The sequence below is a fragment of the Perognathus longimembris genome, chromosome 9 (assembly GCF_023159225.1).
Source record: "Perognathus longimembris pacificus isolate PPM17 chromosome 9, ASM2315922v1, whole genome shotgun sequence".
In the NCBI taxonomy this organism is placed as follows: domain Eukaryota; kingdom Metazoa; phylum Chordata; class Mammalia; order Rodentia; family Heteromyidae; genus Perognathus; species Perognathus longimembris.
The window spans coordinates 68,715,083-68,738,159 of record NC_063169.1 but is presented as its reverse complement, the minus strand read 5'-3'; the positions used below and the strand labels follow the sequence as shown (position 1 = coordinate 68,738,159).

Genomic DNA, 23,077 nt, shown 5'->3' with positions numbered 1-23,077 from the left:
GGGCACCCAAAACCCAGAGAGGGTTACCCCAATGGCCAGCACGAGGCCGGAGCCAAGGGGTGGGCCGTGGGGCAGAGCAGCAGGGCGAGCAAAAGAGCCACGCGAGAGGATAGGGCTCAGAGCTCCAGCCCTGTAGCAGAAGAGAGGGAGAGACAGGGACAGGGACAGGGGCAGGGACAGGGACAGGACAGGGGCAGATACAGGGACAGAGACAGGGACAGGGACAGAGAAAGGGACAGGGACAGGGACAGAGACAGAGACAGAGACAGGAACAGGGACAGGGACAGAGACAGGGACAGGGACAGGGATAGAGACAGGGACAGAGACAGGGACAGGGACAGAGACAGGGACAGAGACAGAGACAGGAACAGGGACAGGGACAGAGACAGAGACAGGAACAGGGACAGAGACAGACAGGGACAGGGACAGGGACAGGGGCAGAGATAGGGATAGAGACAGGGACAGGGGCAGATACAGGGACAGAGACAGAGACAGGGACAGAGAAAGGGACAGGGACAGGGACAGAGACAGACAGAGACAGGGACAGAGACAGGAACAGGGACAGGGACAGAGACAGAGACAGGAACAGGGACAGAGACAGGGACAGGGACAGGGACAGGGACAGGGGCAGATACAGGGACAGAGACAGAGACAGGGACAGGGACAGGGACAGGGACAGGGACAGAGAAAGGGACAGGGACAGAGACAGGAATCGAGACAGAGGCAGGGACAGGGACAGGGACAGGGACAGGGGCAGATACAGGGACAGAGACAGAGACAGGGACAGGGACAGGGACAGGGACAGGGGCAGATACAGGGACAGAGACAGAGACAGGGACAGGGACAGAGACAGGGACAGAGACAGGGACAGGGACAGGAACAGGGACAGGGACAGGGACAGGGACAGAGAGGGACAGGGACAGAGACAGGGACAGGGACAGGGACAGGAATCGAGACAGGGACAGGGACAGGGAGGGAGGCCGACGCGCAGGTGCACCCCACGTGACCCCGAGAGGACGGTGCTCCGTACGTCTTCAGCCGCCGTGGTGGCTCTGATATCCGCGTGAGCTAAATAAGAAGAACAGGGGCGGAAGTGAGACAGGAAAATCTAGGACCCCGTCCCCCATCCCCCGACGCAGCCTGGGTGACCCTGGCTGGGTCTTCGTCCCTGAAAGAGTTCCAGAAAAGTCATCGTCCCTTAGGGGAACAGCGAGGAAGGCTGCCTGGCGGGTGTCTCCGGAACCTTCCACCGCTCTCCGTAGGGTGGCAGGAAGGTGGCGCTGCCCGCGTGAGGGCGGCCTGAGCAGGGGAGCCGTGAGGGGGAGATGAGACCGCGCGAGCACCCCCAGGTCAACTCCCCGCCAGCCCTGCGGTTCCCATCGTTCCAGTGCGCGCTCCAGACCCGGGGTGCGGGCTGTCTAGACGGGCACGGCCTCCCTTCCGCTCCGTCTCCTCCAGGTCTCGGCCACCGCCGCCCGAGCGCCGCCCCGGCTTGTGCCCTGCACCCGCGCGTGGCCCGTTCTAACGGAACCCCCCCCCCCAGCCGCCGCAGGGCTTCCGTCCGTGCGGTTTGCTGTGCGGAGCTTCTCCCCGTCCAGTCCCTCCCCCCCCCCAACCCTCCGCGGCCCGGGCCCATCTCCCTTTCCAAGATGCCCCCCAGCCCCTGGGGTTCGCGTCAGAGGCCTAGCCTGCCCCGACGGACGAGGGGCCCTGGGGCAGCTCAGGAGCTCCAGGCCCTGGGGGGGGGGGGGGTCTCCCCCTGCAGCCCCCTGCCCCTGCGCTCAGTCCTCAGCTCTGAGCACCGGCCTGGGCGGACGTGGAGGTGCTAGGTGCCCACGATCGCGCTTCCCCACGCGCGTCTACCTCGGGTCGGGCTGCCGCCTGAATGCCGGGGTCCCCGCAGCCCCCGCGTGCGCTTCCCAAACTCTCGGCCTGGGCGGGAAGGGGCGGAGGTTCGCTCCGGGGCGGAACTGGCCCGAGGCGGGTGATTTCCTGCCCTCGCGGGCGAGTCTCTCGGCCCCCGCCCCCCGCCCTCCCCCCACCCCCCCCCCCCCCCCGGCTGTAAATAATGAAACGAGAGTGTGCGCCAGGCTTCTAGAAGCGTCCAGGTGCTCCAACATGGGAAGGCTGGGGGCCGCGGGGTTCCCAGGGCCGAACGCTGAAAGGTCAGGCTCTCACGGGAGAACATGAAAGCTGAGGTGGGAGGACGGACAGAAGCCCACGCGCGCACACACGCGCACTGCACACACACACCCGTAGCGTGCATGGATGCGCGTGCACACGCACGCACGGACACGGAGAAGAGCGGGAGGGGACGAAGGGGACACTTGATGCCCGCCCACTGTCCTGGAGCCGACCCAGCCTCCGGAGGACGGCAGGAATCCCCTCCCTGGGGTTGCCCCCCGCCCCCCGCCCCCCCCCCGTACCGGGGCCCCGGCACACGCGCGAGCGAGGCGAAGCCGCTCCTCTCGGCTCCTCGCCCGAATCTGTGAGTCCGCAGCCCGTCGCGCCGATCCCACGCGCCCGCCGCGCGGACCGCTCCGTCGCGTGCCGAGTGCGGGCGGAGAACGGTGCCGTCCCACGTCACCGCCCGCGTAGCCGTCCTGTCCCTCACACGTGCGCGTGTGCGCGCGTTACACGCCCCGCCCGCGCCACACACCCCACACCCCATGGTGTGCCACGATAGACCGTACCAGACACGTCACGCACACACGCGTGTCCCACGCCCCAAATGTCATACACGTGCGCGCGCACACACGCACACACACACACACGCACACGGGCACGTGAGAACTCGTAGCACGCAGAGCCACTGACCTGCACGGCGCCCGGAGGAGCCGCAGCGGCCACCAGGTGGCGCCCGAGCCCCACGGGAGGCCGCGCTTCCCGGGGGGAAGGGGAGGCCCCGGGCGAGGAAACGTCAGGCTGAAGGAGAGGGCGAACCCCTCTGTGGATGGGCCCCAGGGAGTCACAGCCCTGGGACCCCAGAGGCAGAGAGGACCCCCCCCCCCCGGCCCTGCCTGTGGCCCGCAGAACCGGGGCCTGGGCTCTGTGGAAGCCTCGGGGGGGCCGTGCCCGGTGACGCTGTCATCCGCGTGGCCGCCAGCAGGGGCCGCCACAAGCGGGAGCCTGAGCTGGAGTCGGGGCGTGCAGGCCAGGAAGGGGGGGGGAGGTCTGCCGACGGGAGGGGCCGACCCTGGAGAAAGCGTGCATTGGCGCGAAATCATTGCGATGGATTGGGTTACAGAGGCTGGGGGACGGCAGGCTGGGGCCAGGCGAGGGGAAAGTCAGCAAGAGAGGTTCTGGGTGACCAAAGAATCCAGGCGTGGCGGTGCCATCTGCAATCCCGGCCGTGTGGGAAGCAGAGGCAGAAGATGTCAACCTATCTGAGGCCAACACAGGCGAAAGCTCGAGGCTCTACCTGAAAAGCTAAAAGCCAAAGCCCTGGGAGCGTGGCTCGGCCGGAGGAGCACTGCCTACAGCCAGCCCGAGGCCCTGAGTTTAAACCGTAGTGCCAGGGGCTGGGGATATGGCCTAGTGGTAGAGTGCTTGCCCCGTATACATGAGGTCCTGGGTTCAATTCCCCAGCACCACATATATAGAAAATGTCCAGAAGTGGCGCGGTGGCTCAAGTGGTAGAGTGCTAGCCTAGAGCAAAAAGAAGCCAGGGACAGTGCTCAGGCCCTGAGTCCAAGCCCCAGGACTGGCCAAAAAATAAAAATAAATAAACCGTAGTGCCGCCAACAGCAAGCTACAAAGAAAATGAGTGTACTGGGGAAGGTGACAGCGGTACTGAGAATGGCTGCTCTGGCTCCTTTCTTTCCCCTCACCCATGTCAGTGGCCAACACTTTCTTAGCAACCCCATCCCCTTGAATGAATGGGCAAATGCAGTAACTCGATTCACACTAGCATGTAAATGACCACCCAAGACGTACGCTCTCAGGAAGCAAGTGTTCTCTACTAGGATGGAGTCTCACCTCAGGAGATAGCTGGACACCTCCCCCCCCCCCCCGCCCCTTGGGGTCTGCCACACCCCCTCTATCTGTGTGCTTTGGGCACTAGAAGAGAGGAATTTTGAGAGGAAAGTATTTTTCTCCTTCTCCATAGTTTCCTTTCATCCTGGAAAGACCGAAGTGTGTGGACATAAAGCGGGGGTGTAGCTCTTAGTCCCCCTGCTGTGCTGTCGTGGACAGGAAGTCCTCCAGGCTACACCCCAGACCTTCCTCTCTGGCCCATTCACCGGGCTCTACGGGGGCTCTGTGACCAAGCGTTCAGAGTGCGCGAGCTCCAAGCCGGGCTGCAGCGAGGAGCTGAGCCAGCGGCAGCCCGCGAGCGCGCGCATCCCAACGCCACCCGGGCCGGCGGAGAGCCGCCGCCGTGGTGCGATCTGGGGATGGGTGGGAAAATTAGGGTGCGTTCAGACACGGGAGTACGAGGGAAACTGAAACTGCCCCCAACACACACATCTGTAATAGAGGGGGAAATGTCCACCATATATATATAGTTGTTGTTGTTATGCCAAGTCGCGAAACGACCACCAAGAAGGCCACCGAGACTCAGACGTTCCGAAACGCAAAAGCAAGGCGAGGCTTTATTCAAGCGGGGCCGCGGCCCGGGCCTCGTCCTACCCACCGACACAGCGGAGGTTAGGAGGGAGCCCCGAGCTGCGATTGCACAGGGCTTATAAAGGCAAAGAACAAAGTTACAACAATCAGGTGTTCAAGCAAGACAAAAAACAAAGTTACGGCAATCAGGTGTTCAAGCAAGCAAGATTAGGACTCGGGTACAAATCTGATTGGCTCAGGGCTCAAGGCACCCCAGGGGTGGTTAGAGTTAAGCATTCCCAGGCGGTTAGAGTTCTTGACCGGCTGGGCCCTAATAAGCTTGCCCTGGGTTTGCTCATAGTTTAAACAGACAACAAAATGGGGGCTGCCTGAAAATGGGGTTTACTTTAACTCTTCATTCCCCCTTCAGTTGTGAATATATATAGTGCTGGGCCTGCGGCTTGGGTGATAATCACTGAGCCTTTTTGCTCAGGGCTGGTGCTTGGCCACTTGAGCCACCGTTCCACTTCCAGCTTCTTGTTGGTTAATTGGAGATAAGAACTTCCCAGGCTTTCCTGATCCACTTGGCTTCAAACTGCAATCCTCAGACCTCAGCCTCCTGAGTAGCTAGCATGACAGGGGTGTGAGTGTATGGTCCTTTGCTTTATAGTGTGTGTGTGTATTTTAAACTTCGGTTATAAAAAATACTACGTAGGATATGGTATAGGTGAAGTTGTTGAAAGATTGGAGATAGACATAAGAAAGTAGACAGTGGCTATGACTGTTGAGGAACTGCAAGTGATTTTGTCCCTTTTAATGCTTTTATTTCTTAAAATATCCTCAGTGAGCCGGGGGCCTCGATGGGTAGCTCGTGGCTGGAGTCCCAGCTGCTCAGGAAGCTGAGGTCTGAGGGTCACAGTTCAAAGCCAACCTGGGCAGCAACGTCCATAGGATTTATCTCCAACAAACCACCTAGAAAAAGCGAGAAGGGGGCTCTGAGGCGCAAGTGGTAGAGCATTAGCCTTGAGCAAGGCTCAGGGACAGCACCCAGGCCCTGAGTTCAAGTCCCAGGACTGAGGGTTGGGGGGAGGGGGATTTTTCTCAACGAAGATGTGCATTTTAAAATGAGAAATAAAATGCATTTATGCCACCAAAAAGCCAGAAGTGGAGTGGGGCTATGGATCAAGTGGTGGAGCACCGGCCTTGAGCAGAAAAGCTCAGCTCCAGCGGTGGCACACGCGTGTGCGCACACGCACACGCACACACACACGTGCGTGTGTACCTAGGCCGAGTGCCCGCAGCAGGGTGTCGCGGGCCCGCCATGGCCGCCCGGCGCCTGTGGGACGGGCTGGCGCCCCAGCTTCTCGCCTGCAGCTCCCCCGCCTTTGCCAACGGCTGTGCCCGCAGCCCCAGGAGCCCGGACGCCAGCGCCCCAGCCGCCGACAGGAAGCCTGACGTTTGTTTCCCCCTCGGTCTCGGCAGCTCCAGGCCTACAGGGTGGACGCGCGGGCCGCCCAGCAAGCCCGGTGGGAGGCGGCGTCCAAGGAGACCATCAGGAGAACCACCAGGCCGTGCCCCCGCTGCGGCGTGCCCGTGGAGAAGAACGGTGAGTGCGGGCCCCCGGGGGGCTTCACCGCCGTCCGAGCCCTCCGACCCCCCCCCCCACCCCCTGAGCCCCGGCTCCTCCAGTGACAGCCGCGAGCCACCAGCGCCTAGAGGCGGTTCCGTCATCTCCACCCTTCTTGTCTCGAACCCATCCCCGTCGCAGTGGTAACCAGAGCCCCAGCACGGCCCAAAGCGGGGGGACGGGAGGTTGCCCCGATTCCCCGGCCGCAACCCTAGGAAACGAGCCCCGCCTCGAGCCACCGAGTGCGGAGTCGCTCTCCGAGGCCGTGGGTCAGCACGCACAGGCGTGGAGGTTGACGCCCCGTCGCGCGTGCCTGGCTGTGAAGCGTGGGTCTCCCCCCCCCACCCACCCACCCCCCAGGTCCCGAGCGGATCTGGATGAAGGGGTCGGGGCCTCGGTTTCCCCAGCCCCCGGGTGGGCGGCCCGGGCTGCGCGGCGTGCCTCCGCGGGGGCGGGGGGCTGCTGGCCGCCCCGCGCCCCCCCCCCGCCCGCCCACCGCTGCCCCTTGTCTCCGCAGGAGGATGCATGCACATGCACTGTCCGCAGCCCCAGTGCAAGATGGAGTGGTGCTGGAACTGCGGCTGCGCGTGGAACCGCGTCTGCATGGCCGACCACTGGTTCGATGTGTAGCGGGCACCGCAGGCCGCGGCGGCCGCCCCCGGCCCGGCAGGGCGCCGGCCCCGGCCATCTCTTCTTGCACACGCACACATGCACACACACACGTGACAAGTTCTTTCTACCACCCCCCCCCCCCATACTATAGAAGCCTCTGGATCCCTTTGAGTGTGTCCAGGAGAAACCGCTGCCCGGCTGCCACCGGCAATGGCGCGCGTCCACGCCTCCCGCCAGACCCCGGCGTGGAGAACGCGCAGCCCCCGCACCCGATCGCAGCTGCCACGCTCGCGTCCGTCCTGGTCAAGCCCCGCCGGCACCCGCAAAGGGACTGCCCGGGTTCACAGCCCCGCGTGTTGCTCTGCACACATCCTGAGCAGAAGCCCGGGCGGGGGGGCTGGAGGGGGGGGAGTCACTGGGGTGTCAGGACAATCGGGGTGCTCTCGGCAGGAGGGGCAGCCAGTCTTAGTACTAACTAACGAACGAGAGGGGTTTTCTTACCCCATCCCAAAGAGGCGGTCACCGAGGGTACTGGCTTTGCTCTGAGAATGCTTCCTACAAAGCCTGCTGATGAAATGCGCAACGCAGCCCGTCAGCCGGGCAAGGGGAGGGGAAAGGGCACTGGGAGGCTGATTCTGAAGTTCCAGGAAACAAAGCACAACCTACCGTGCTTTTATCTCGTTGAATTATTGGCAACATTAGAAAGAAATGGTTTGTTTTTTTCTGAAGACACCAGCTACAGTCCACGTAGCTTGGCATCAAGCTCGTTTGCCTCTACTATAAAACTAATAGGTAAAGGAGATGGTTCTCAGAACCATTTCAGAATTGTCCTAGGCCAATGGTATCAGACGTGCAGGTTCTCAAGCTGAATGTGCATAGAAGGAGCTTTTCCAGAACTATCTACGCGAAAACTCCCCTCCCCGCAGCTCACATCCCGAGAAGCCTGGGACACCCCAGGGCCTTTGCACAGGACCACACTTCAGAACTCTTACGGGGACACGCCCCGCCTGGGGCCGTTGGTTATGTTTTCAGCTTTCGTGGAGGCATCCGAGACCCACAGAAAGATTCCCTGTAGGTCCTGGGCGTGGCGTGCCCAGGACCCCTCGGGCAGGCGAGTCACTGGTGACAGCCATGGCCTCACTGCCTGCGGGCCTGTCCGGCTCCCCCGGGAGACGGAGACCCTCCTGGAGGACACAGGACGCCCTTCTGGGTTTAGAGACCTGGGCACTCCATCCTCAGTAGCCAGCTTCTCTTTTCAGACAATCCCTTGCTGCTGGGAGGATAGGCCTGGAACTTTCCAGATCACATCCGAAGGGGTGTCTGTCCCTCTGTCCCTACGGACACGGCCCTCGGGGGACCTCCTGCCCTCTGTGTCCCGGGGAGGCGCAGCACCAGAACCCCGTTGCACAAACCGCTGCACGGGCTTCGCGTTAGACAATCCGTCCGCTCCACGGGCCCCCCTGTGCCTGACGTCCAAGGTCACGCGGGAAGGGCAGCAAGGTCAAGGCCGGCAGGCCGGGTGGGTGGCCCGGTGGCATCTCCTTCGGTCAGCAGGATGCGCGGTCCTGAGAGTCCTAGCCAGCCCCAGCTGCCGTCTGGCTGCACCCACAAATCCAGTGGCCCCCACCCGCCCCCTGGCCCTTACCGTATCCTATCGCTTCCTGGCGCTGCTTTTACTACTGACCCCTTAGGGATCCGCACGGCATTTTAGATTTCTAAAGCTGGAATGAGGTTTTCTGTCCCCTGGGGCTGGGTGACAACTGTCCACCAGGGTCCCCTGCCCTTCCTTGGTGTTTTCAGACTAGAGTTGTGATCCTTAAAATATCTTTTTTTTTTTTTTTTTTTTGCCAGTCCTGGGGCTCCACAGCGCCACTTCTGGCCATTTTCTGTATATGTGGTACTGGGGAATCGAACCCAGGGCCTTATGTATTCCTTAAAATATCTTAAGGGGGGGAAGAACCACTATGTATGAACAGACTCAGGAACATTATTATTGGAGCCCTAACAGTGTAATAAAATAGGAAGATCAAAAGAACAGAAACAAGATCTCTGCCAAAGAATCTTTACTCTTCTCTGAAATATGTTCAGAAATATCTGATGACTGTGTCCACTGCTGAACTCACACTGTCAATAAAGCTTCAAAAGAGCATTTGGTCTGTCCTTGGCGTTATGTTTTGGATGAAAGTTGGAGAGAAGAGAGTTACCCCCTGCCACCTCCTGCTCCCCGGGGCTTCTCTCACCTTCTAGAAGCATCCATGGGCTGGTGATTAAATGACTCTTTTTATCTCTCTTCTAAACTCCTGATTAACTTGTGTTGTCTATCTTCTCTCTTTGGTATTAGATTATCAAAATTTGAAAGCCAAGCCTTATCTAGACATGTGAATGGTTACCTTCTAACTGTCTAAATAAATGATTTTTAAAAGCAGTTTGAAGCCGTTTGCTTGTGGCTTATGCCTGTAATCCTAGCTATTCGAGCGGCTGAGCTCTAAGGAGTGTGGTTCAAATCCAACCTGGGCAGAAAAAGATGTGAGAGTCTTATGTCTAATAAACTACCAAAACTCCAAGGCTGGATGTGGAGTTGCGGCTCGAGGGGTAGAATGCCAGCCTTGAGCTAAAGAAGCTCAGGGACGACGCCCAGGCACTGAGTTCAAGCCCCAGGACAGGCACTAAAGAAAGGAAACAGTTAAGAGGTGGAGAGTCCCTAGGGGGAGGCCTTGCACCCCGGAGGCCTGCTGGGAGAGAGGGCGGAGCCTGCTGGGCGCTGTCTCCTGGGGGGGTGGGGGGGGCTGTGACTTACACCCAGGACGCACCCTGAGGAGCACCCCAGTGAGAGCCATGTCCCGTGGGACCGAGCAGAGCACTGGGTGACACCGCCGGAACCCAACTCTGGGACGGGATCCCCCCTCCCCGCCTCCCCGCATGCAGGCCCGGGCGTCTGGGAGGCTGCGACGCGTCTCCGAATCCACCGCTCGTCACCCAGGCCCAGCACTTCCCAAGTCCACAGCGAGTGACAGGACCGTCACGGGAGACCTCGGAGCGAGCCCTCACGGGGCGCCCGGCCTCATCTCCTCCACCCTGCAGGCGGAGGGCACCCGGGGGCACCGGCACCCCCGCGGCTGGCACGCACACCCAGCTCACGAGGTACCAAAGCTGAAGCACCAGCTGAGAACCTCTGTCCCGGGTGAGCTCAGGGCCCGGTCTTCGCACGCGCTTTTCCCCGCTGCCTGGGCCATCTCACAACCCACGCAGGGTTCCGGTGTCAATCAGTGTCTCCAGCGAGCGTGGCCCCGCTCCGGCCCCCACGCCTCCCCCATCCACCCCACGCCTCCTGAGCTGCAGCCCGGTGAGAGCCAACGAGGAGGGAGCGCAGGTCTGGGAGCGCAGGTCTGGGAGCGCAGGTCTGGGAGCGCAGGTCTGGGAGCGCAGGTCTGGGAGCGCAGGTCTGGGAGCGCAGGTCTGGGAGCGCAGGTCTGGGAGCGCAGGTCTGGGAGCGCAGCTCTCGGCCGGGCCGGGCCCTGCTCTGGAAGGGTGGGGTGGGAACGGTTCTGCAGGCAGAGCCGCTTGCCCAGGGCCTCGCCTGGGAGTCCACGCGGGAGCTCACCGGTGCCGGCCACACCCACGGGTTCCACACACAGGTAAGGGATTCCGCACACGCGGGGAGAGGCCGCCACCCTTACTGTCTGGTTTGAGTTGCCGCGTCCTACGGGGCCCTGAGATACTTAGCCCAAGGCTCCTGTCCTTGATCCCCCGGGGCCCAGGTCAGTTCCGCTGCACACCTGATTGTTTCACCCAGGATTTCTGGCTCTTCATTTCAATCCGAGTTACGAGGAGGAGGAGGAGGAGGAGGAGGAGGAAAGGGAGGAGGGGGAGGAGGAGGGGGAGGGGGAGGGGGAGGGGGAGGGGGAGGGGGAGGGGGGAGGGGGAGGGGGAGGGGGAGGAGGAGGAGGGGGAGGAGGAGGAGGAGGAGCAGGAGATGAAAACGAAATCGTTCTTGTTATTTGAATCTGCCCGCAAGGAAAAACAAACATAAAATCCTATTGGAAAAATAACTATTAATAAAAGGCCGTCAAGTGGTAGACTGCCTGCCTAGTAAGTATGAGGCTGAGAGTTCAAGCCCCAGCCCTGCACCTCCCCCCAAATAGCATATAAAGTCAATTGATTATTTTTAATGATATTGAATTGGAGCTTCATCATGGCCTACATTGTATGCCAATTAATAAGTGCTTCTTTTTCATGGAATCATTTAAAAGTAACATAGTAGACAAGCATGGTGGTACATGCCTGTAATCCCAGTGCCTAGAAGAATATGTCTGGAGAATATGTAAGTGTGAAGCTAAAAACCTGGAAATAAAAACCAGTAGGGGTGGAAATGTGGCTTAATGGTGCGGTGCTTGCCCAGGGTGCCTGGAGCCCCGGGTTTGATTCCTCAGCACCACATGATCAGAAGAAACCATAGTAGAGTGGTGCTGTGGCTCAAGTGGTAGAGTACTAGCCTTGAGCCCTGAGTTCAAGCCCCAGGACTGGCAAAATAAGTAAATAAATACAGTAACAAAACTAGGCGCTAGTGCCTCTCACCTGTAATTCTAACGACTCAGGAGGCTGAGATGTGAGGATTGAGGTTCAGAGCCAGCCTGAGCGGACAAACCTGAGAGACTCTTCTGTCCAAATAACCAGCAAACAGCTGGACATGAAGATGCGGCTCAAGTGACAGGTGTCAGCCCTTAGCAAAAAGCTAAGCGACAGCATGAGGCCCTGGGTTCAGGCCCACGTACTGGCAAAAGTGAATGAATGAATGAATGAATGCTTGAAGGCAGTCATTTAAACATTCGGACAGGCCACAACTGTGTGATACATAGAAATGTTTCCACTGAAGCAGGAGGGACAATCGCATGCTAGAACACTCTCCCAGTATGAACGAGGTGCTGAGTTTCATCCCAAGCACTACCCCCCCCCCAAAAAAATACTTCTTGCTGTTATGCCCAAGTCACGAGAAGACCCCCAAGAAGACCACTGAGAGCCAGACGTTCCGAAATGCAAAAGCAAGGCTTTATTCAGGCGGGCTGCAGATCGGGCCTCGTCCTACCCACCGACACAGCGGAGGTTAGGAGGAAGCCCCGAGCTGAGATTGCACAGGGCTTATAAAGGCAAAAACAAAGTTACAGCCATCAGGTGTTCAAGCAAGATTAGGATACGGGTACAAATCTGATTGGCTCAGGGCTCGAGGCATTCCGGGGCGGGTAGAGTTAAGCATTCCCAGGCGGTTGGAGTTAAGCAGGGAGTTTCCTGACCGGCTGGGCCCTAATAAGCTTGTTCTGCTAGCCGGGATAATTGGTGGCCTGGGTTAGTCACAGTTTAAACAGACAACAAAACGGGGGCTACCTGAAAATGGGGTTTACTTTACCTCTTCACTTGCAATACTCCCTTAAGAGAAGAGAAGTTTGCCAGCATTGTGTGCATAGTATAATGTCAGTAATGCAAAGCGCAGGAGAAGAGGTGGCGGAGGGCTAGCGTGGTCAGGCAGTGTTTACACACTGAGATCCCAAGCCCGCAGACCTCGCACCCCACCAAGGAGCCCTGACCGAACCCCTCACCACTTGAGGGCCGGGAGAATGCCCACCAGGGGCCAGGAAGTGGCCCTCACCACACCTGGTGTCTGCACTTTGACCTTGGACTTCCGGCCTCCAGAACCGTGAGGAATAACTGCCATCACTCCGTCGCCTGCGAGCTGCCCAGTTTACGGTATTTTATTATAGCAACAGAATCACGGGTGAGCTGTTCTTCTCCCACACGTTCCGTGGCTTGAGGAGAGTGGGAAACTATCACGCTCTTCATTGCATGAGCACGGCTCCGTCTCGTCTTCCCCGACGGTCGGCGGTGCCCTGGGTGACCGCAAGTTCCAAGCCTCGCGGGTGCTGAGCTTCGCTTCGCTGGAAGCAGCAGTGAAACACGGGTGCACGTTGTTCTGGGGCTGCCGCGGCTTTGCCCAGTGGCGTTGGCGAGGGCGGCTGGGAGCCGAGAGCTGAGCTGACTTTCTGTGGCGACGGGGCCGGGCCGCCAGCCCCCGCGTGACCAGGACACACCGCGAGCCTGGAGAGGGACCGCTGCCTCTCCCGCCTCGCCCAGGACAGAGAGGGCACCCCGGGTACAAAGGCCAGGTCAGGAGGGCCTGGCCCCGGAGGTCTCCCAGAGTGGCCGCAGCCTTGGGGCGATGTTGACGCCTTGGTCAGCTGACAGCTATGAGAGGAAGTTGGGGTTCGGCTATGTTATGTTCTGTGGGTGGTGCCAGCAATCAAACCCTGGGCCTTGGAGAACAAGCTGAGTAAGCGGGAATGGAGCTGATTTCCCCTGGGGTTCTCCAAACACCGGCATGCACCTTGTCCTGTGCCTTAATGATAGCCAGGAGGCTGAAAACATGACACCCGGATATGAAGAACTAGCCGGGCACCCATGACTCACACCTGTAACCCCAGCTGCTCAGGAGGCTGAGATCTGAGGGCTGTAGTCTGATAGAGTTCTGGCCTGGACAAAAAAGCTCAAGGGGGGGCTGGGGATATAGCCTAGTGGCAAGAGTGCCTGCCTCGGATACACGAGGCCCTAGGTTCGATTCCCCAGCACCACATATACAGAAAACGGCCAGAAGCGGCGCTGTGGCTCAAGTGGCAGAGTGCTAGCCTTGAGCGGGAAGAAGCCAGGGACAGTGCTCAGGCCCTGAGTCCAAGGCCCAGGACTGGCCAAAAAAAAAAAAAAAACAAAAACAAAAAAGCTCAAGGGTAGCCCTCACGCCCCGAGTTCAAGCACTAGTACCTACACAAGGAAACAATGTTATGTGAGGAGAAATAGTTTCTTTTTTAACTTCCTTTATCTGTCCAACAAATAATTACTAGACACAGAGTATGTCCAAGCTACGGCAATAAAGACAGACCGGGCGCCAGTGGCTCACGCCTGTAATCCTAGCTACTCAGGACGCTGAGATCTGAGGATCTCGGTTCAAAGCCAGCCTGGGAAGAAAAGTTCCTGAGACTCTTATCTCCAATTAGCCACTAGAAAAGTGAAAGTGGACCTGTGGCTCCCGGTGGTAGAGCACTAGCCTTGAGCTGAAGAGCTCAGGGATAGCGCCCCGGCCCAGAGTTCAAGCCCCGTGACGAAAGAAAGAAAGAAAGAGAGAAAGAGAGAAAGAGAGAGAGAAAGAAAGAAAGAAAGAAAGAAAGAAAGAAAGAAAGAAAGAAAGAAAGAAAGAAAGAAAGAAAGAAAGAAAAGAAAAGAAAGATTTCCTCTGCTAAGCGTCTCATGAAGCTAGGGGCCAGAGCCTCTTGTCTGTGCTCCTAGATGTTCCAGAGGCTGAGAGCTACAGGATCACAGTTTGAAGCCAGGCTAGGGAAGAAAAGTTCAGTAGACTTCATCTGCAAAAAAAAAAAAAGAGGCTGGAGACGTGGCTCGTGTGGTAAGGGTGCCAGCCAAGCAAACAAGCTGATGGGGTTTGGGGCCTGAGTTCCAACCCCAGTAAGACCCAAAACAAACAAACACACCAACACGCAAACCCACCCAGATTCTCACAGATGGCAGATGAAATGAATGCACGAATGCATGCCAAAGTTCCCTCTACCAGCAGCAGCACCTCCCATCATGCCCTGGGCCCCTTCCTCCTGACTCTGCGGGTCAGGAGAACCCTAGCGACTTAGCAGGTTCATCAAGGTTTGTGTTCAAGAATGTGTCACAAGGTGACAGAAACAAGATCTTGTAATTCCCAGACCTACTTATTAGGCTCAGAAACGTGTGTGCTTGCAAAGCGTGTCCATGCTTGTGTAATCTGGACCCTGACTGCAGGTGGGAGCAGTATTGTGGAAATGAAAGTCACCGAGGTAGCCAAAATCAACCTTGCTGACACACTCAATAGTGTCATGGAGCCAAGAAGCCTGGCACCCCGGGGAAGAGATGGCTGAGGGCTGGGCGGATCCCAGGTCTGATGCATGTTCTTATAAAGGGCCAGAAAGAGAATCACGTAGGCCTTGCAGGCCTTCCCAAGTCTCTACAAAACTATGCACGGCTGGGCTTGAGAATGAAAGCAACCACAAAGGATGCACAAAGACCAACGCTAGTGGCGTCACACTCAAATAGCGATGTGTATAGGTGCTGGCCAGATGGCCCGTTGGAAAGTGTGCTCATTCTTTGAAGGTAAGTCTCTCAGATTTGTCTTCTCAGGTTGGCTTCCAACCACAGTTCTCTGATTAATCTAGTGATGAAGTCAATCTCTCATGGTCCAATAGCGTCCTAACAGCAGTGCCAGCTGTTCTCGGGGTACATTTCATATTCAACCCATCACACACCCCCTTACCTTCCTACTTACCCTTGACAGGGAAATAAAAGCCAGGTTTTTATTCTGTTTTGTAGAGTGGCATTTGGTGGACAGTAAACACTTGAAATTGCTAACAATAGCAAATGGACTAATTGTATTTTATGTTGACTTCTAGTCAAAATATATAGTCTACATGCAAAACATAATGTATGGGGCTGGGGATATGGCCTAGTGGCAAGAGCTCCTGCCTTATATACATGAAGCCCTGGGTTCGATTCCCCAGCACCACATATATAGAAAACGGCCAGAAGTGGCGCTGTGGCTCAAGTGGCAGAGTGCTAGCCTTGAGCAAAAAAGAAATCAGGGACAGTGCTCGGGCCCTGAGTCCAGGGCCCAGGACTGGCAAAAAAAAAAAAAAAGTAATAGAAATCTGGAATATTCTAACACTTTTCTGTAATCAGTAATCAGAGTAAAGACTAGAAACACACACACTTGCTCAAAGTCTCAACATCTTATATTTACTCTCTAGACAAGAAATATACCCTGACTGAAGGTAACTATTTGATAAGGAACTGTGTGATTGGAATGTACTTTGAATGTTCTGTTGTTCAAATGCTGGTTCTTTGGATGGATGGATAGATGGGTGTACAGAGATGGGGTGGGTGGGTAGGTGGAAGAGATGTATGGGTGGGTGGAGATGAATGGATAGATGGATGGGCGGGTGGGTGGGAGGATGGACTGAGATAGAAGGATAGAGGTGGATAGATGGATGGGAGGAAATGAATAGGTGGATGGATGGACAGATGGATGAGATGGATAGGTGAGTGGATGGATAATAGGATGGGTAGACAGAGATGGATGGGTGAATGGAAAGATAGATGGGAGCATAGATGGATGGTAGATGGATGGATAGGTGGGTAGATGAATGGATAGATGCAGATGGCAAAAGTTTCTCCTCAAATGAAGGAAAATCACTTCATTCAAGGTTTAAATCAATGAAATAAAATTCAACCATTTCCAATGAGTTGGGAAATAATTGGTTTGTTAGTCATTGAATTAGTGAATTATTTCTAATTCAAAAGCCTGCTTCACCTTCCTGGTGTAAAGCAAATGTGTGGAGAGGGGAGAGACCGGCAGAGAGGACCCAGGCAGGCAGGTGGAAGGCCCTCCGACGTGGCGTCGAGTGCTCAGGAAGGGAGACGAGGGAGAGAAAGGGGCCAAACTCTCCACACTACCCGCGCTGCGGATCCTTGGTTAACTGTTCTCGGATAATCCTTGTAGCAACAGGGATCATGTAACTTTATTGTTCCATCTAAAAATTATTTCACAGAGATGTAATCAACTCAGATATAACTGATGGAATGATATCAATTGTGTCATAATTGTGACTATGTCACAATTATATCACTATTGATGTAATTGTTATGGGTTGAATAGGAAATATCCTCCATGGGGCTCATGTGTCATTGTTTGGTCCCCAACTGGTGGGAAATGGTGGACACTTTAGGACTTAAGGCTTAACTGGAGGAAGTGTTGCCATGGGAACATGCCTTTGAAGGTTGTACCTATTTCCACGAGGTGAATAGCTAGCTACGCCTCTACTTATGCCTGCCACCATGATTATGGGACCTATTGAGTATGAACTAAAATTTCTGAAACCATGAGCCAGAATAAACCCTTCCTCCTCTCAAACTGTCTCTTTCAAAGATTGGTTGCAGCAACAAGAAGTCTCATACGCCATTTTATATGGAAGCCATTTTGGGGGAAAAAAACAAACAAACATGGTGGCCCTTGGTAACCAAAGAGACATGGATGGCCCAGAATTATGAGCATGGATATCACTGACAAAGCTCAGATGGGTAAGAAGCCAAGCTGGTGTCTCCTCCTCCAGTCACTACGACCCCCTCCCCACACCACACCCTCAGAACATGGAACTAGACACAAATGTTTGGCAGGCACCAAGTGTTTAAAAAAAAAGAAATGAACTAGATGTAGTATTGTTGCACACTGCTGTGCCTCTATACTGTTTCGCTGAAAGTAAATTTTGAACAACATAAAAGATGTGACACATAACTATAATGGACATGCCAACACAGGGTTAAAAAACGAATACAAGTAAGCAGGGGCAGATTTTATCAGGGCAAGAGGGGAGATGCAAAATGGTGGGGGCAGATAAAAGGAGAAAGGAAGGGAGGGCCGATGCAGTCATTATAGTCAATGTACATATGTCGAAGTGGAACTGTGTCATTTGGGGGCACGGTTGGGGACGGGAACAATGGGGGAGAAAAATGAAAGGGGTGGCACTGATCAGGACGCATGGCATTCACAAACTGGCATGGTGAATTGAAGCCCTTTTGTATAATTACTTAAAGATAATAATGATTTTTGTTTTGTCAGTTGTGAGGCTTGAACCCAGGGCCTGGGCACTGTCCCTGAGCCTTTCTGTGCTCAAAGCTAGCGCTGTACTACTTGAGCCGCAGCACCACCTCCAGTTTTCCAGGGTTTAATTGGAGATAAGAGACTCACAGACTTTCCTGCCCAGGCTGGCTTTAAACTGCGGTCCTCAGATCTCAGCCTCCTGAGTAGCTAGGATGACAGGCGTGAGCCACCAGAACCCGGCTCAATAATAATATTTGTTGTTGTTTTTTTTAAACCACAGTTAAACTGAAAAAAAAACAACCAAAATCTTGTATGCAGTTACTATAGTTCCGTGGCTGTGGAGGGCACCCTGGCATTCTGGGTGGCAGGATTGGCACACACAGGCGGTTCAATGGACCCTGGTTTGCCATTGAGCATGGGTGAGACTCGGGGATGGGGGAGGGCGGTTACAGTTCTCGAAGGTTCCTTACCCATAGCGTCGATCCTGCGCTGACTGCCACAGCGGGTGCTGAGGGGGTTGCTGGGCACGATGGGGGCAGCTGGCGACATCCACAGGGTGCTGGCCTGTGTTTCCAGCATCTTCTGCCCCACTTCAAGAGTCCATGTTTCCATGCCTAAGGCGAGCACAGGGATGACCAAAGATGTCTCCAGACATGGCCGCATTTCTACTACTCTGCATGCTCCAAGTCCATGGTTTCAAATAGCCCTTCAACTCCCTGTGTGTCCCCACCAGGCTAGCTCCGTTTCCTGGCCCACACGGCCTGGGGACCACAGGAAGTCCCGGGGGACAACAGACGCACAGGGGACTGGGGTAGTGACTGTACACCGCCCTGTGAGTCACCCAGGAGCCAGGAGCTCTCCAGCCCCTGGGGACAAAGGTCACTGCTCCATGTCCCGGGGACCCTGCCTTCCCCGCCAAAGAGCCCAACTTCCTCCGCCAGGCCGTGCTTGCCCCGAGGGAGCTCCGGGTTCCTGCTCTGTGAGCCCTTTGCGGTCGTGACCGAGATGCGAACACCTCAAAATGGCGCTGGATGGCGGGGCCCCCTTCCACTCCCCAGCGCCAGGACCCCCCGAGCCGAGGCGGACGGGGCTCTTCCCGGGCTCCGTGCTGACGAGCGAGACTCCCAGTCACACATTTCCTTTCATCGAGGGCACGGGAGGCGAACACACAACAGAGCCACAATTGTGTGTGCCCTGCGTTTGCACGGGGAGCCAGGCTGCCCGGTCCCACCACAGTTCACCGCCTCTGCCGTGAGTGTGCCACTACAGTGTCATTCACACGCCAGAACATTCTGTGTTCAAAAGAGGCTTGCTTACAACATGGAACGAGCAGCCACATGCCTTTATTTAGATTGAACTTACCAGGGGAGAATAAGAGGGAGAGACCCTCCGAGCGTTGCCCTGGGGCTCCCCGCCCACCCCCCAGGGAACTCTGTGTCCAGCCTCCCACCGGAGCGCTGTTCCTGGGACTGGAGAGAGCCGTGTGCCAGGAAATGACGGGTGCAAACATCTACATCCATGTGTCCTCACTCAGACATGGCTACCACGTAAGGCCCCACCTCCCCCTTCCAACCTCACATCAAGGAGGACTCGGCTCTGATCTCCATTGGCCAACTGTGTAACAGGGCACTTCAGTGTCTAGATGGCTTCTTCCTGGTGATTTCTTTCTTAAGTCATATCTTTTTTAAGCAAAATAATAATAATAATGTTCCATACGCGCTCAGGACTCCAGAGGGGGAGAGAGGTCACAGCGAGGCGTGGGCTGTCACCAGATCCTTGTCTGAAATGCAGGTGGCTTCCTGACGCTGGGCTCATCTTGTCCTCCCGCTTCACTGTTATCTCTCATAAGAAAAATGAGATAATGAGAGGTGGGAAAGGAGAACCTGGCTGCCCTGCCTATGCCCAGGGCTCCGAGAGCAGAGACTGCTGGGAGATGGCCTCTTCCTCAAGCCCATCGGGCAGCTAGGCAAGCAGAGACAGTGTCCCTGGCATTGGAGAAGGTACTGGGTCCAAGTTGGGAAGGCAGGACAAGCAGGTCTCTGGGTTATAAGCTAGACTCTAGAAGCAGATGTAGGAGCTGAGCATTCAAGAAGTCTCACGGTGATAGATTACAAGTTCTCAGTCCTCTTTCACCTCCAAACACCTTTTTTTTTTCCCTCCTCAGACATTAAATTGTTTTCCCCATTGGGTTTTTGTTGTTTGCTTTTGTTTTTCGGGTTTGTTTTTAAGATAAGCTGATCTTGGACTCAAAATCGTCCTACCTCAGCCTCCTGAGCTCTGGGACTACAGGCATGCACTAGGTGTCAGTGGCTCACGCCTGTCATCCTAGCTGCTCAGGGGGCTGAGATCTGAGGACCATGGTTCAAAACCAACCCAGGCAGGAAAATCTCTGAGAGACTCTTATCTGCAATTAACCACCAAAAACCCAGAAGTGGATCTGTGGCTCAAGTGGTAGAGCGCTAGCCTTGAGTGAGAGAGCTCAGCGACAGTGCTCAGGCCCTGAGTTCAAGCCCCAGGATGGGCACACACACACAAACACACACACACAAAGAACATACTAGAACTATCACTTCTCTCTGTGCCCCCTGAATAATTCACTTTAACCTTAAAAGTAGGAAGCACCTGCTATAGGCCGAATGGTGCCTCCAGCAGTCATAGATGTTAGTAAGTCCTAACCTCTAGCTACTGGGTTTGGAGAAAGGGGCCTTCAAAGAGAGGACGACCGTGATGCGCTCACGACTGGAGACCAAATCCACCACACCAGGTGTCCCAGTAAGAAGAGAAAATGACAGGAGAGAGGCAGCACCATGCTGACAGGAGCAAACAGCGGTTTACGGGCCTTCCCACAGACACCCTGCTCTACGACTTTACCCTCTGGATCTCTACAAGGTAAATCTTGCCCCCCACCTCGCCCTGACTTGGGGGGCCAGACCTGGGAATGAGCTGGCATGGTGGGGGGGGCATGGAATAGGAGAGACCCTACAAAGAGAAAAGGCAATGTTGTGTCACAGCTCTTGGGACCTTTGAGGGGAAAGGGCCATTTGAGACAGGACTTGGCATGTCTCAGCGCGTGGGTAAGGAAGGAGAGCTGTGTCTAAAGCACCCCACCCCCACGCCCTGTGTGTGCACACACAGGCTGGAAGTAATAGGTGAGCCGAAGGCGGACAGCTGTGCACAGCAGGAGTGAGAGCTCCGAAGGGCAGCTGGGCCACTTTGACAGGACATGCGGGTGCCAGGCCTCCGTGTGTCAAAGCCAGGGCCAGGAGGTGATGGGTGGGGTGCTCCGGATGAGTCCCGTGTGGTCCTGCCGCCTGTGCTGCGGCCGCTTTTCTGCTCTCCACCTGCAATTTCATAGCTACAATCAGGATGATCAAAGCTAGCTACTCTCCATGGTCTTTTCCGTACCAAAATTCTATGGGTTTGATTTCTAACAGTGATTCATGGTGAGTCAACAAGGAGAAGGTTAAATTATGCTCTGAATATTCTAGTTAAGAAAACAGGCAAGCATGCTGTCTAGTGCAGAAAGGTTCCCGAGCTATGAGAAATTAAAGCACACACACACACACACACACACACACACACACACACACACACACACACACACACACACACACTGCTGTTGAACCCCGAGAACCTCAGATCCAAGAAGAATAGATGTCCAAGGATCTGCCCACTGCGTACCGTTCTGTGCCGCGCCGTGCCGTTCCGTGCTGCGCCGTGCTGTTCCGTGCCGTGCTGTGCTCCTGGGAGCTGGGTGTGCCTGCCATGGCGATACCTCTGCAGCGTTGCTCGGTTGGCACTGTGCGATTGTGTACTGTGTACTTCAAAGTCCGGGAACTTCATGGTCTGCAAGAACAGATGTCTCCATGGCATCGCAGCCTTTAATGCTGGCATGCCCGTCCAGCCGGAGGGTTCCAACACACGCGGGATTATCCACGAAACGGTGCTGGGAACGTAGACTGCAGTACTGGTTGTCTTTCTGGAGAACACAGTGTTTTCCAAATACCAGCAATCTATCTACCTTAACAGGATGTCCAGATGGGAAGGAAGAGCTTCCAGGACTGCACTTCCATTCCTCATGTCTCAGTAGGCCTCTGTGCAGCAGGCAGAACAACTCCACGGTACTGAAATCTCCATCTGCGTAGCGGGACCCAACTGCAGTGATCTGGAGAGCTGTCTTGCCCAACAAAACCCTCTTTGCCTGGCCCGTCCTTGCATCTCGTCCACCAGGGGTCTGGTGGCCTCCTTTCTGGAGTTCAGGGCCTCCTTTCAGGCTTTATGGTGGCTTTGTTTTTTACCTTTGCACTCTGGGATAAGCCCTCTTAGCTACAACACATGGGGAGCTCTCTCCATGCACGTGGTTAGGAAGGTGGGGGCCATCTCCTCACTCTGGGATTGCCACAGTAGGGAACCCTCTGACCTATTGGGGTCACAGGTGATAGGCGCTCAAACCCATCCAGCTCTGTCCTGCCCTGCAGAGGGGCTAGCGACCTTCCTTACTTTGTTCTCAAGCAAGAACACTTACGTTAACCTTTGCTCAGCAAACGTGTGGGAGGCCTCAAGTCAACTCGAGAAGGCTGAAGTTGCAAGAGATTGCAAAACTTTATCTTAGGGTGATAAATCTAAGGAACCAGAGGAATGAAGGTTATAAAATGTGCTGAGGACAAGATAGGCCCGTAGGCCAGCTGCCTAAGAACTGGCCTGAGCCCATTAGAAATGACTTTGTTTTCTGCAGGCTGAGAAGTGAGAGGAGAAGACCCAGGGCTCTGTGAATATATTGTTCTTTGGTACCACCCAACACCAACCCCCTCCTCAGAAGCGGAGCCCATTACCAGAGCATGCATGCAGACTGCTTCTTTACAGATAGCAGAAAGAAAAGAAAGGAAAGGAAAAGAAAAACACCCAGGAGACTGCAGAGGGCATCTGCATATTCCTACTTTATCCTGGGACTTCCTTCCAGCCCCGGACACCAAGATAGTCCACAGAATTACACAGCAACAAAATCATTGCTTAGCTTTTCATTTGTCACTGTCATCATACAAAACATGTACCAATTTGTGTTCAATGGCCTAGCGTTTAAGTATGCTCGCAACACTGAGCAATTGCCACTACTATTCCCTTCGAGAATTTTTCTTCTTTTTATTTTTGGTGCCGGTATTGTGGCTTGAACTCAGACTTAGGTGCTGTCCATTAGCTTTTTTATTTTTATTTTTTTGGCTCAAGGCTTGTACTCTGTCACTTGAGCCACAGTTCCACTTCTGGCTTTTTTTTTTTTTTTGGCCAGTCCTCGGCCTTGGACTCAGGGCCCGAGCACCATCCCTGGCTTCTTCCCGCTCAAGGCTAGCACTCTGCCACTTGAGCCACAGCTCCGCTTCTGGCCGTTTTCTGTATATGTCGTGCTGGGGAATCGAACCTAGGGCCTCGTGTATCCGAGGCAGGCACTCTTGCCACTAGGCTATGTCCCCAGCCCCACTTCTGGCTTTTTGGTGACTAATTAGAGATGAAAAGAATCTTCTACCCAGGTTGTCTTCAAATTGCAATCCTCAGATTTCCGCTTCCTGAGTAGCAAGAATTATAGAGTAAACCACTGGACTCTGGGTTTTCTTCCAGGATTTCTTTGC

General features: G+C 55.5%; 1 protein-coding gene across 1 annotated transcript in view; it reads left to right on the top strand.

The window, feature by feature from the left end:
- Prkn (parkin RBR E3 ubiquitin protein ligase) overlaps positions 1 to 6,852 on the top strand; it is an 884,626-nt gene extending 877,774 nt beyond the window's left edge. Inside the window, exons 12-13 of the mRNA XM_048354412.1 lie at positions 6,034 to 6,151; positions 6,690 to 6,852. Coding sequence (XP_048210369.1) covers positions 6,034 to 6,151; positions 6,690 to 6,802 — 231 coding nt within the window. The 3' untranslated portion in view covers positions 6,803 to 6,852. The remainder of the gene's footprint in view (positions 1 to 6,033; positions 6,152 to 6,689) is intronic.
- The last annotated feature ends 16,225 nt before the right edge of the window (positions 6,853 to 23,077 follow it).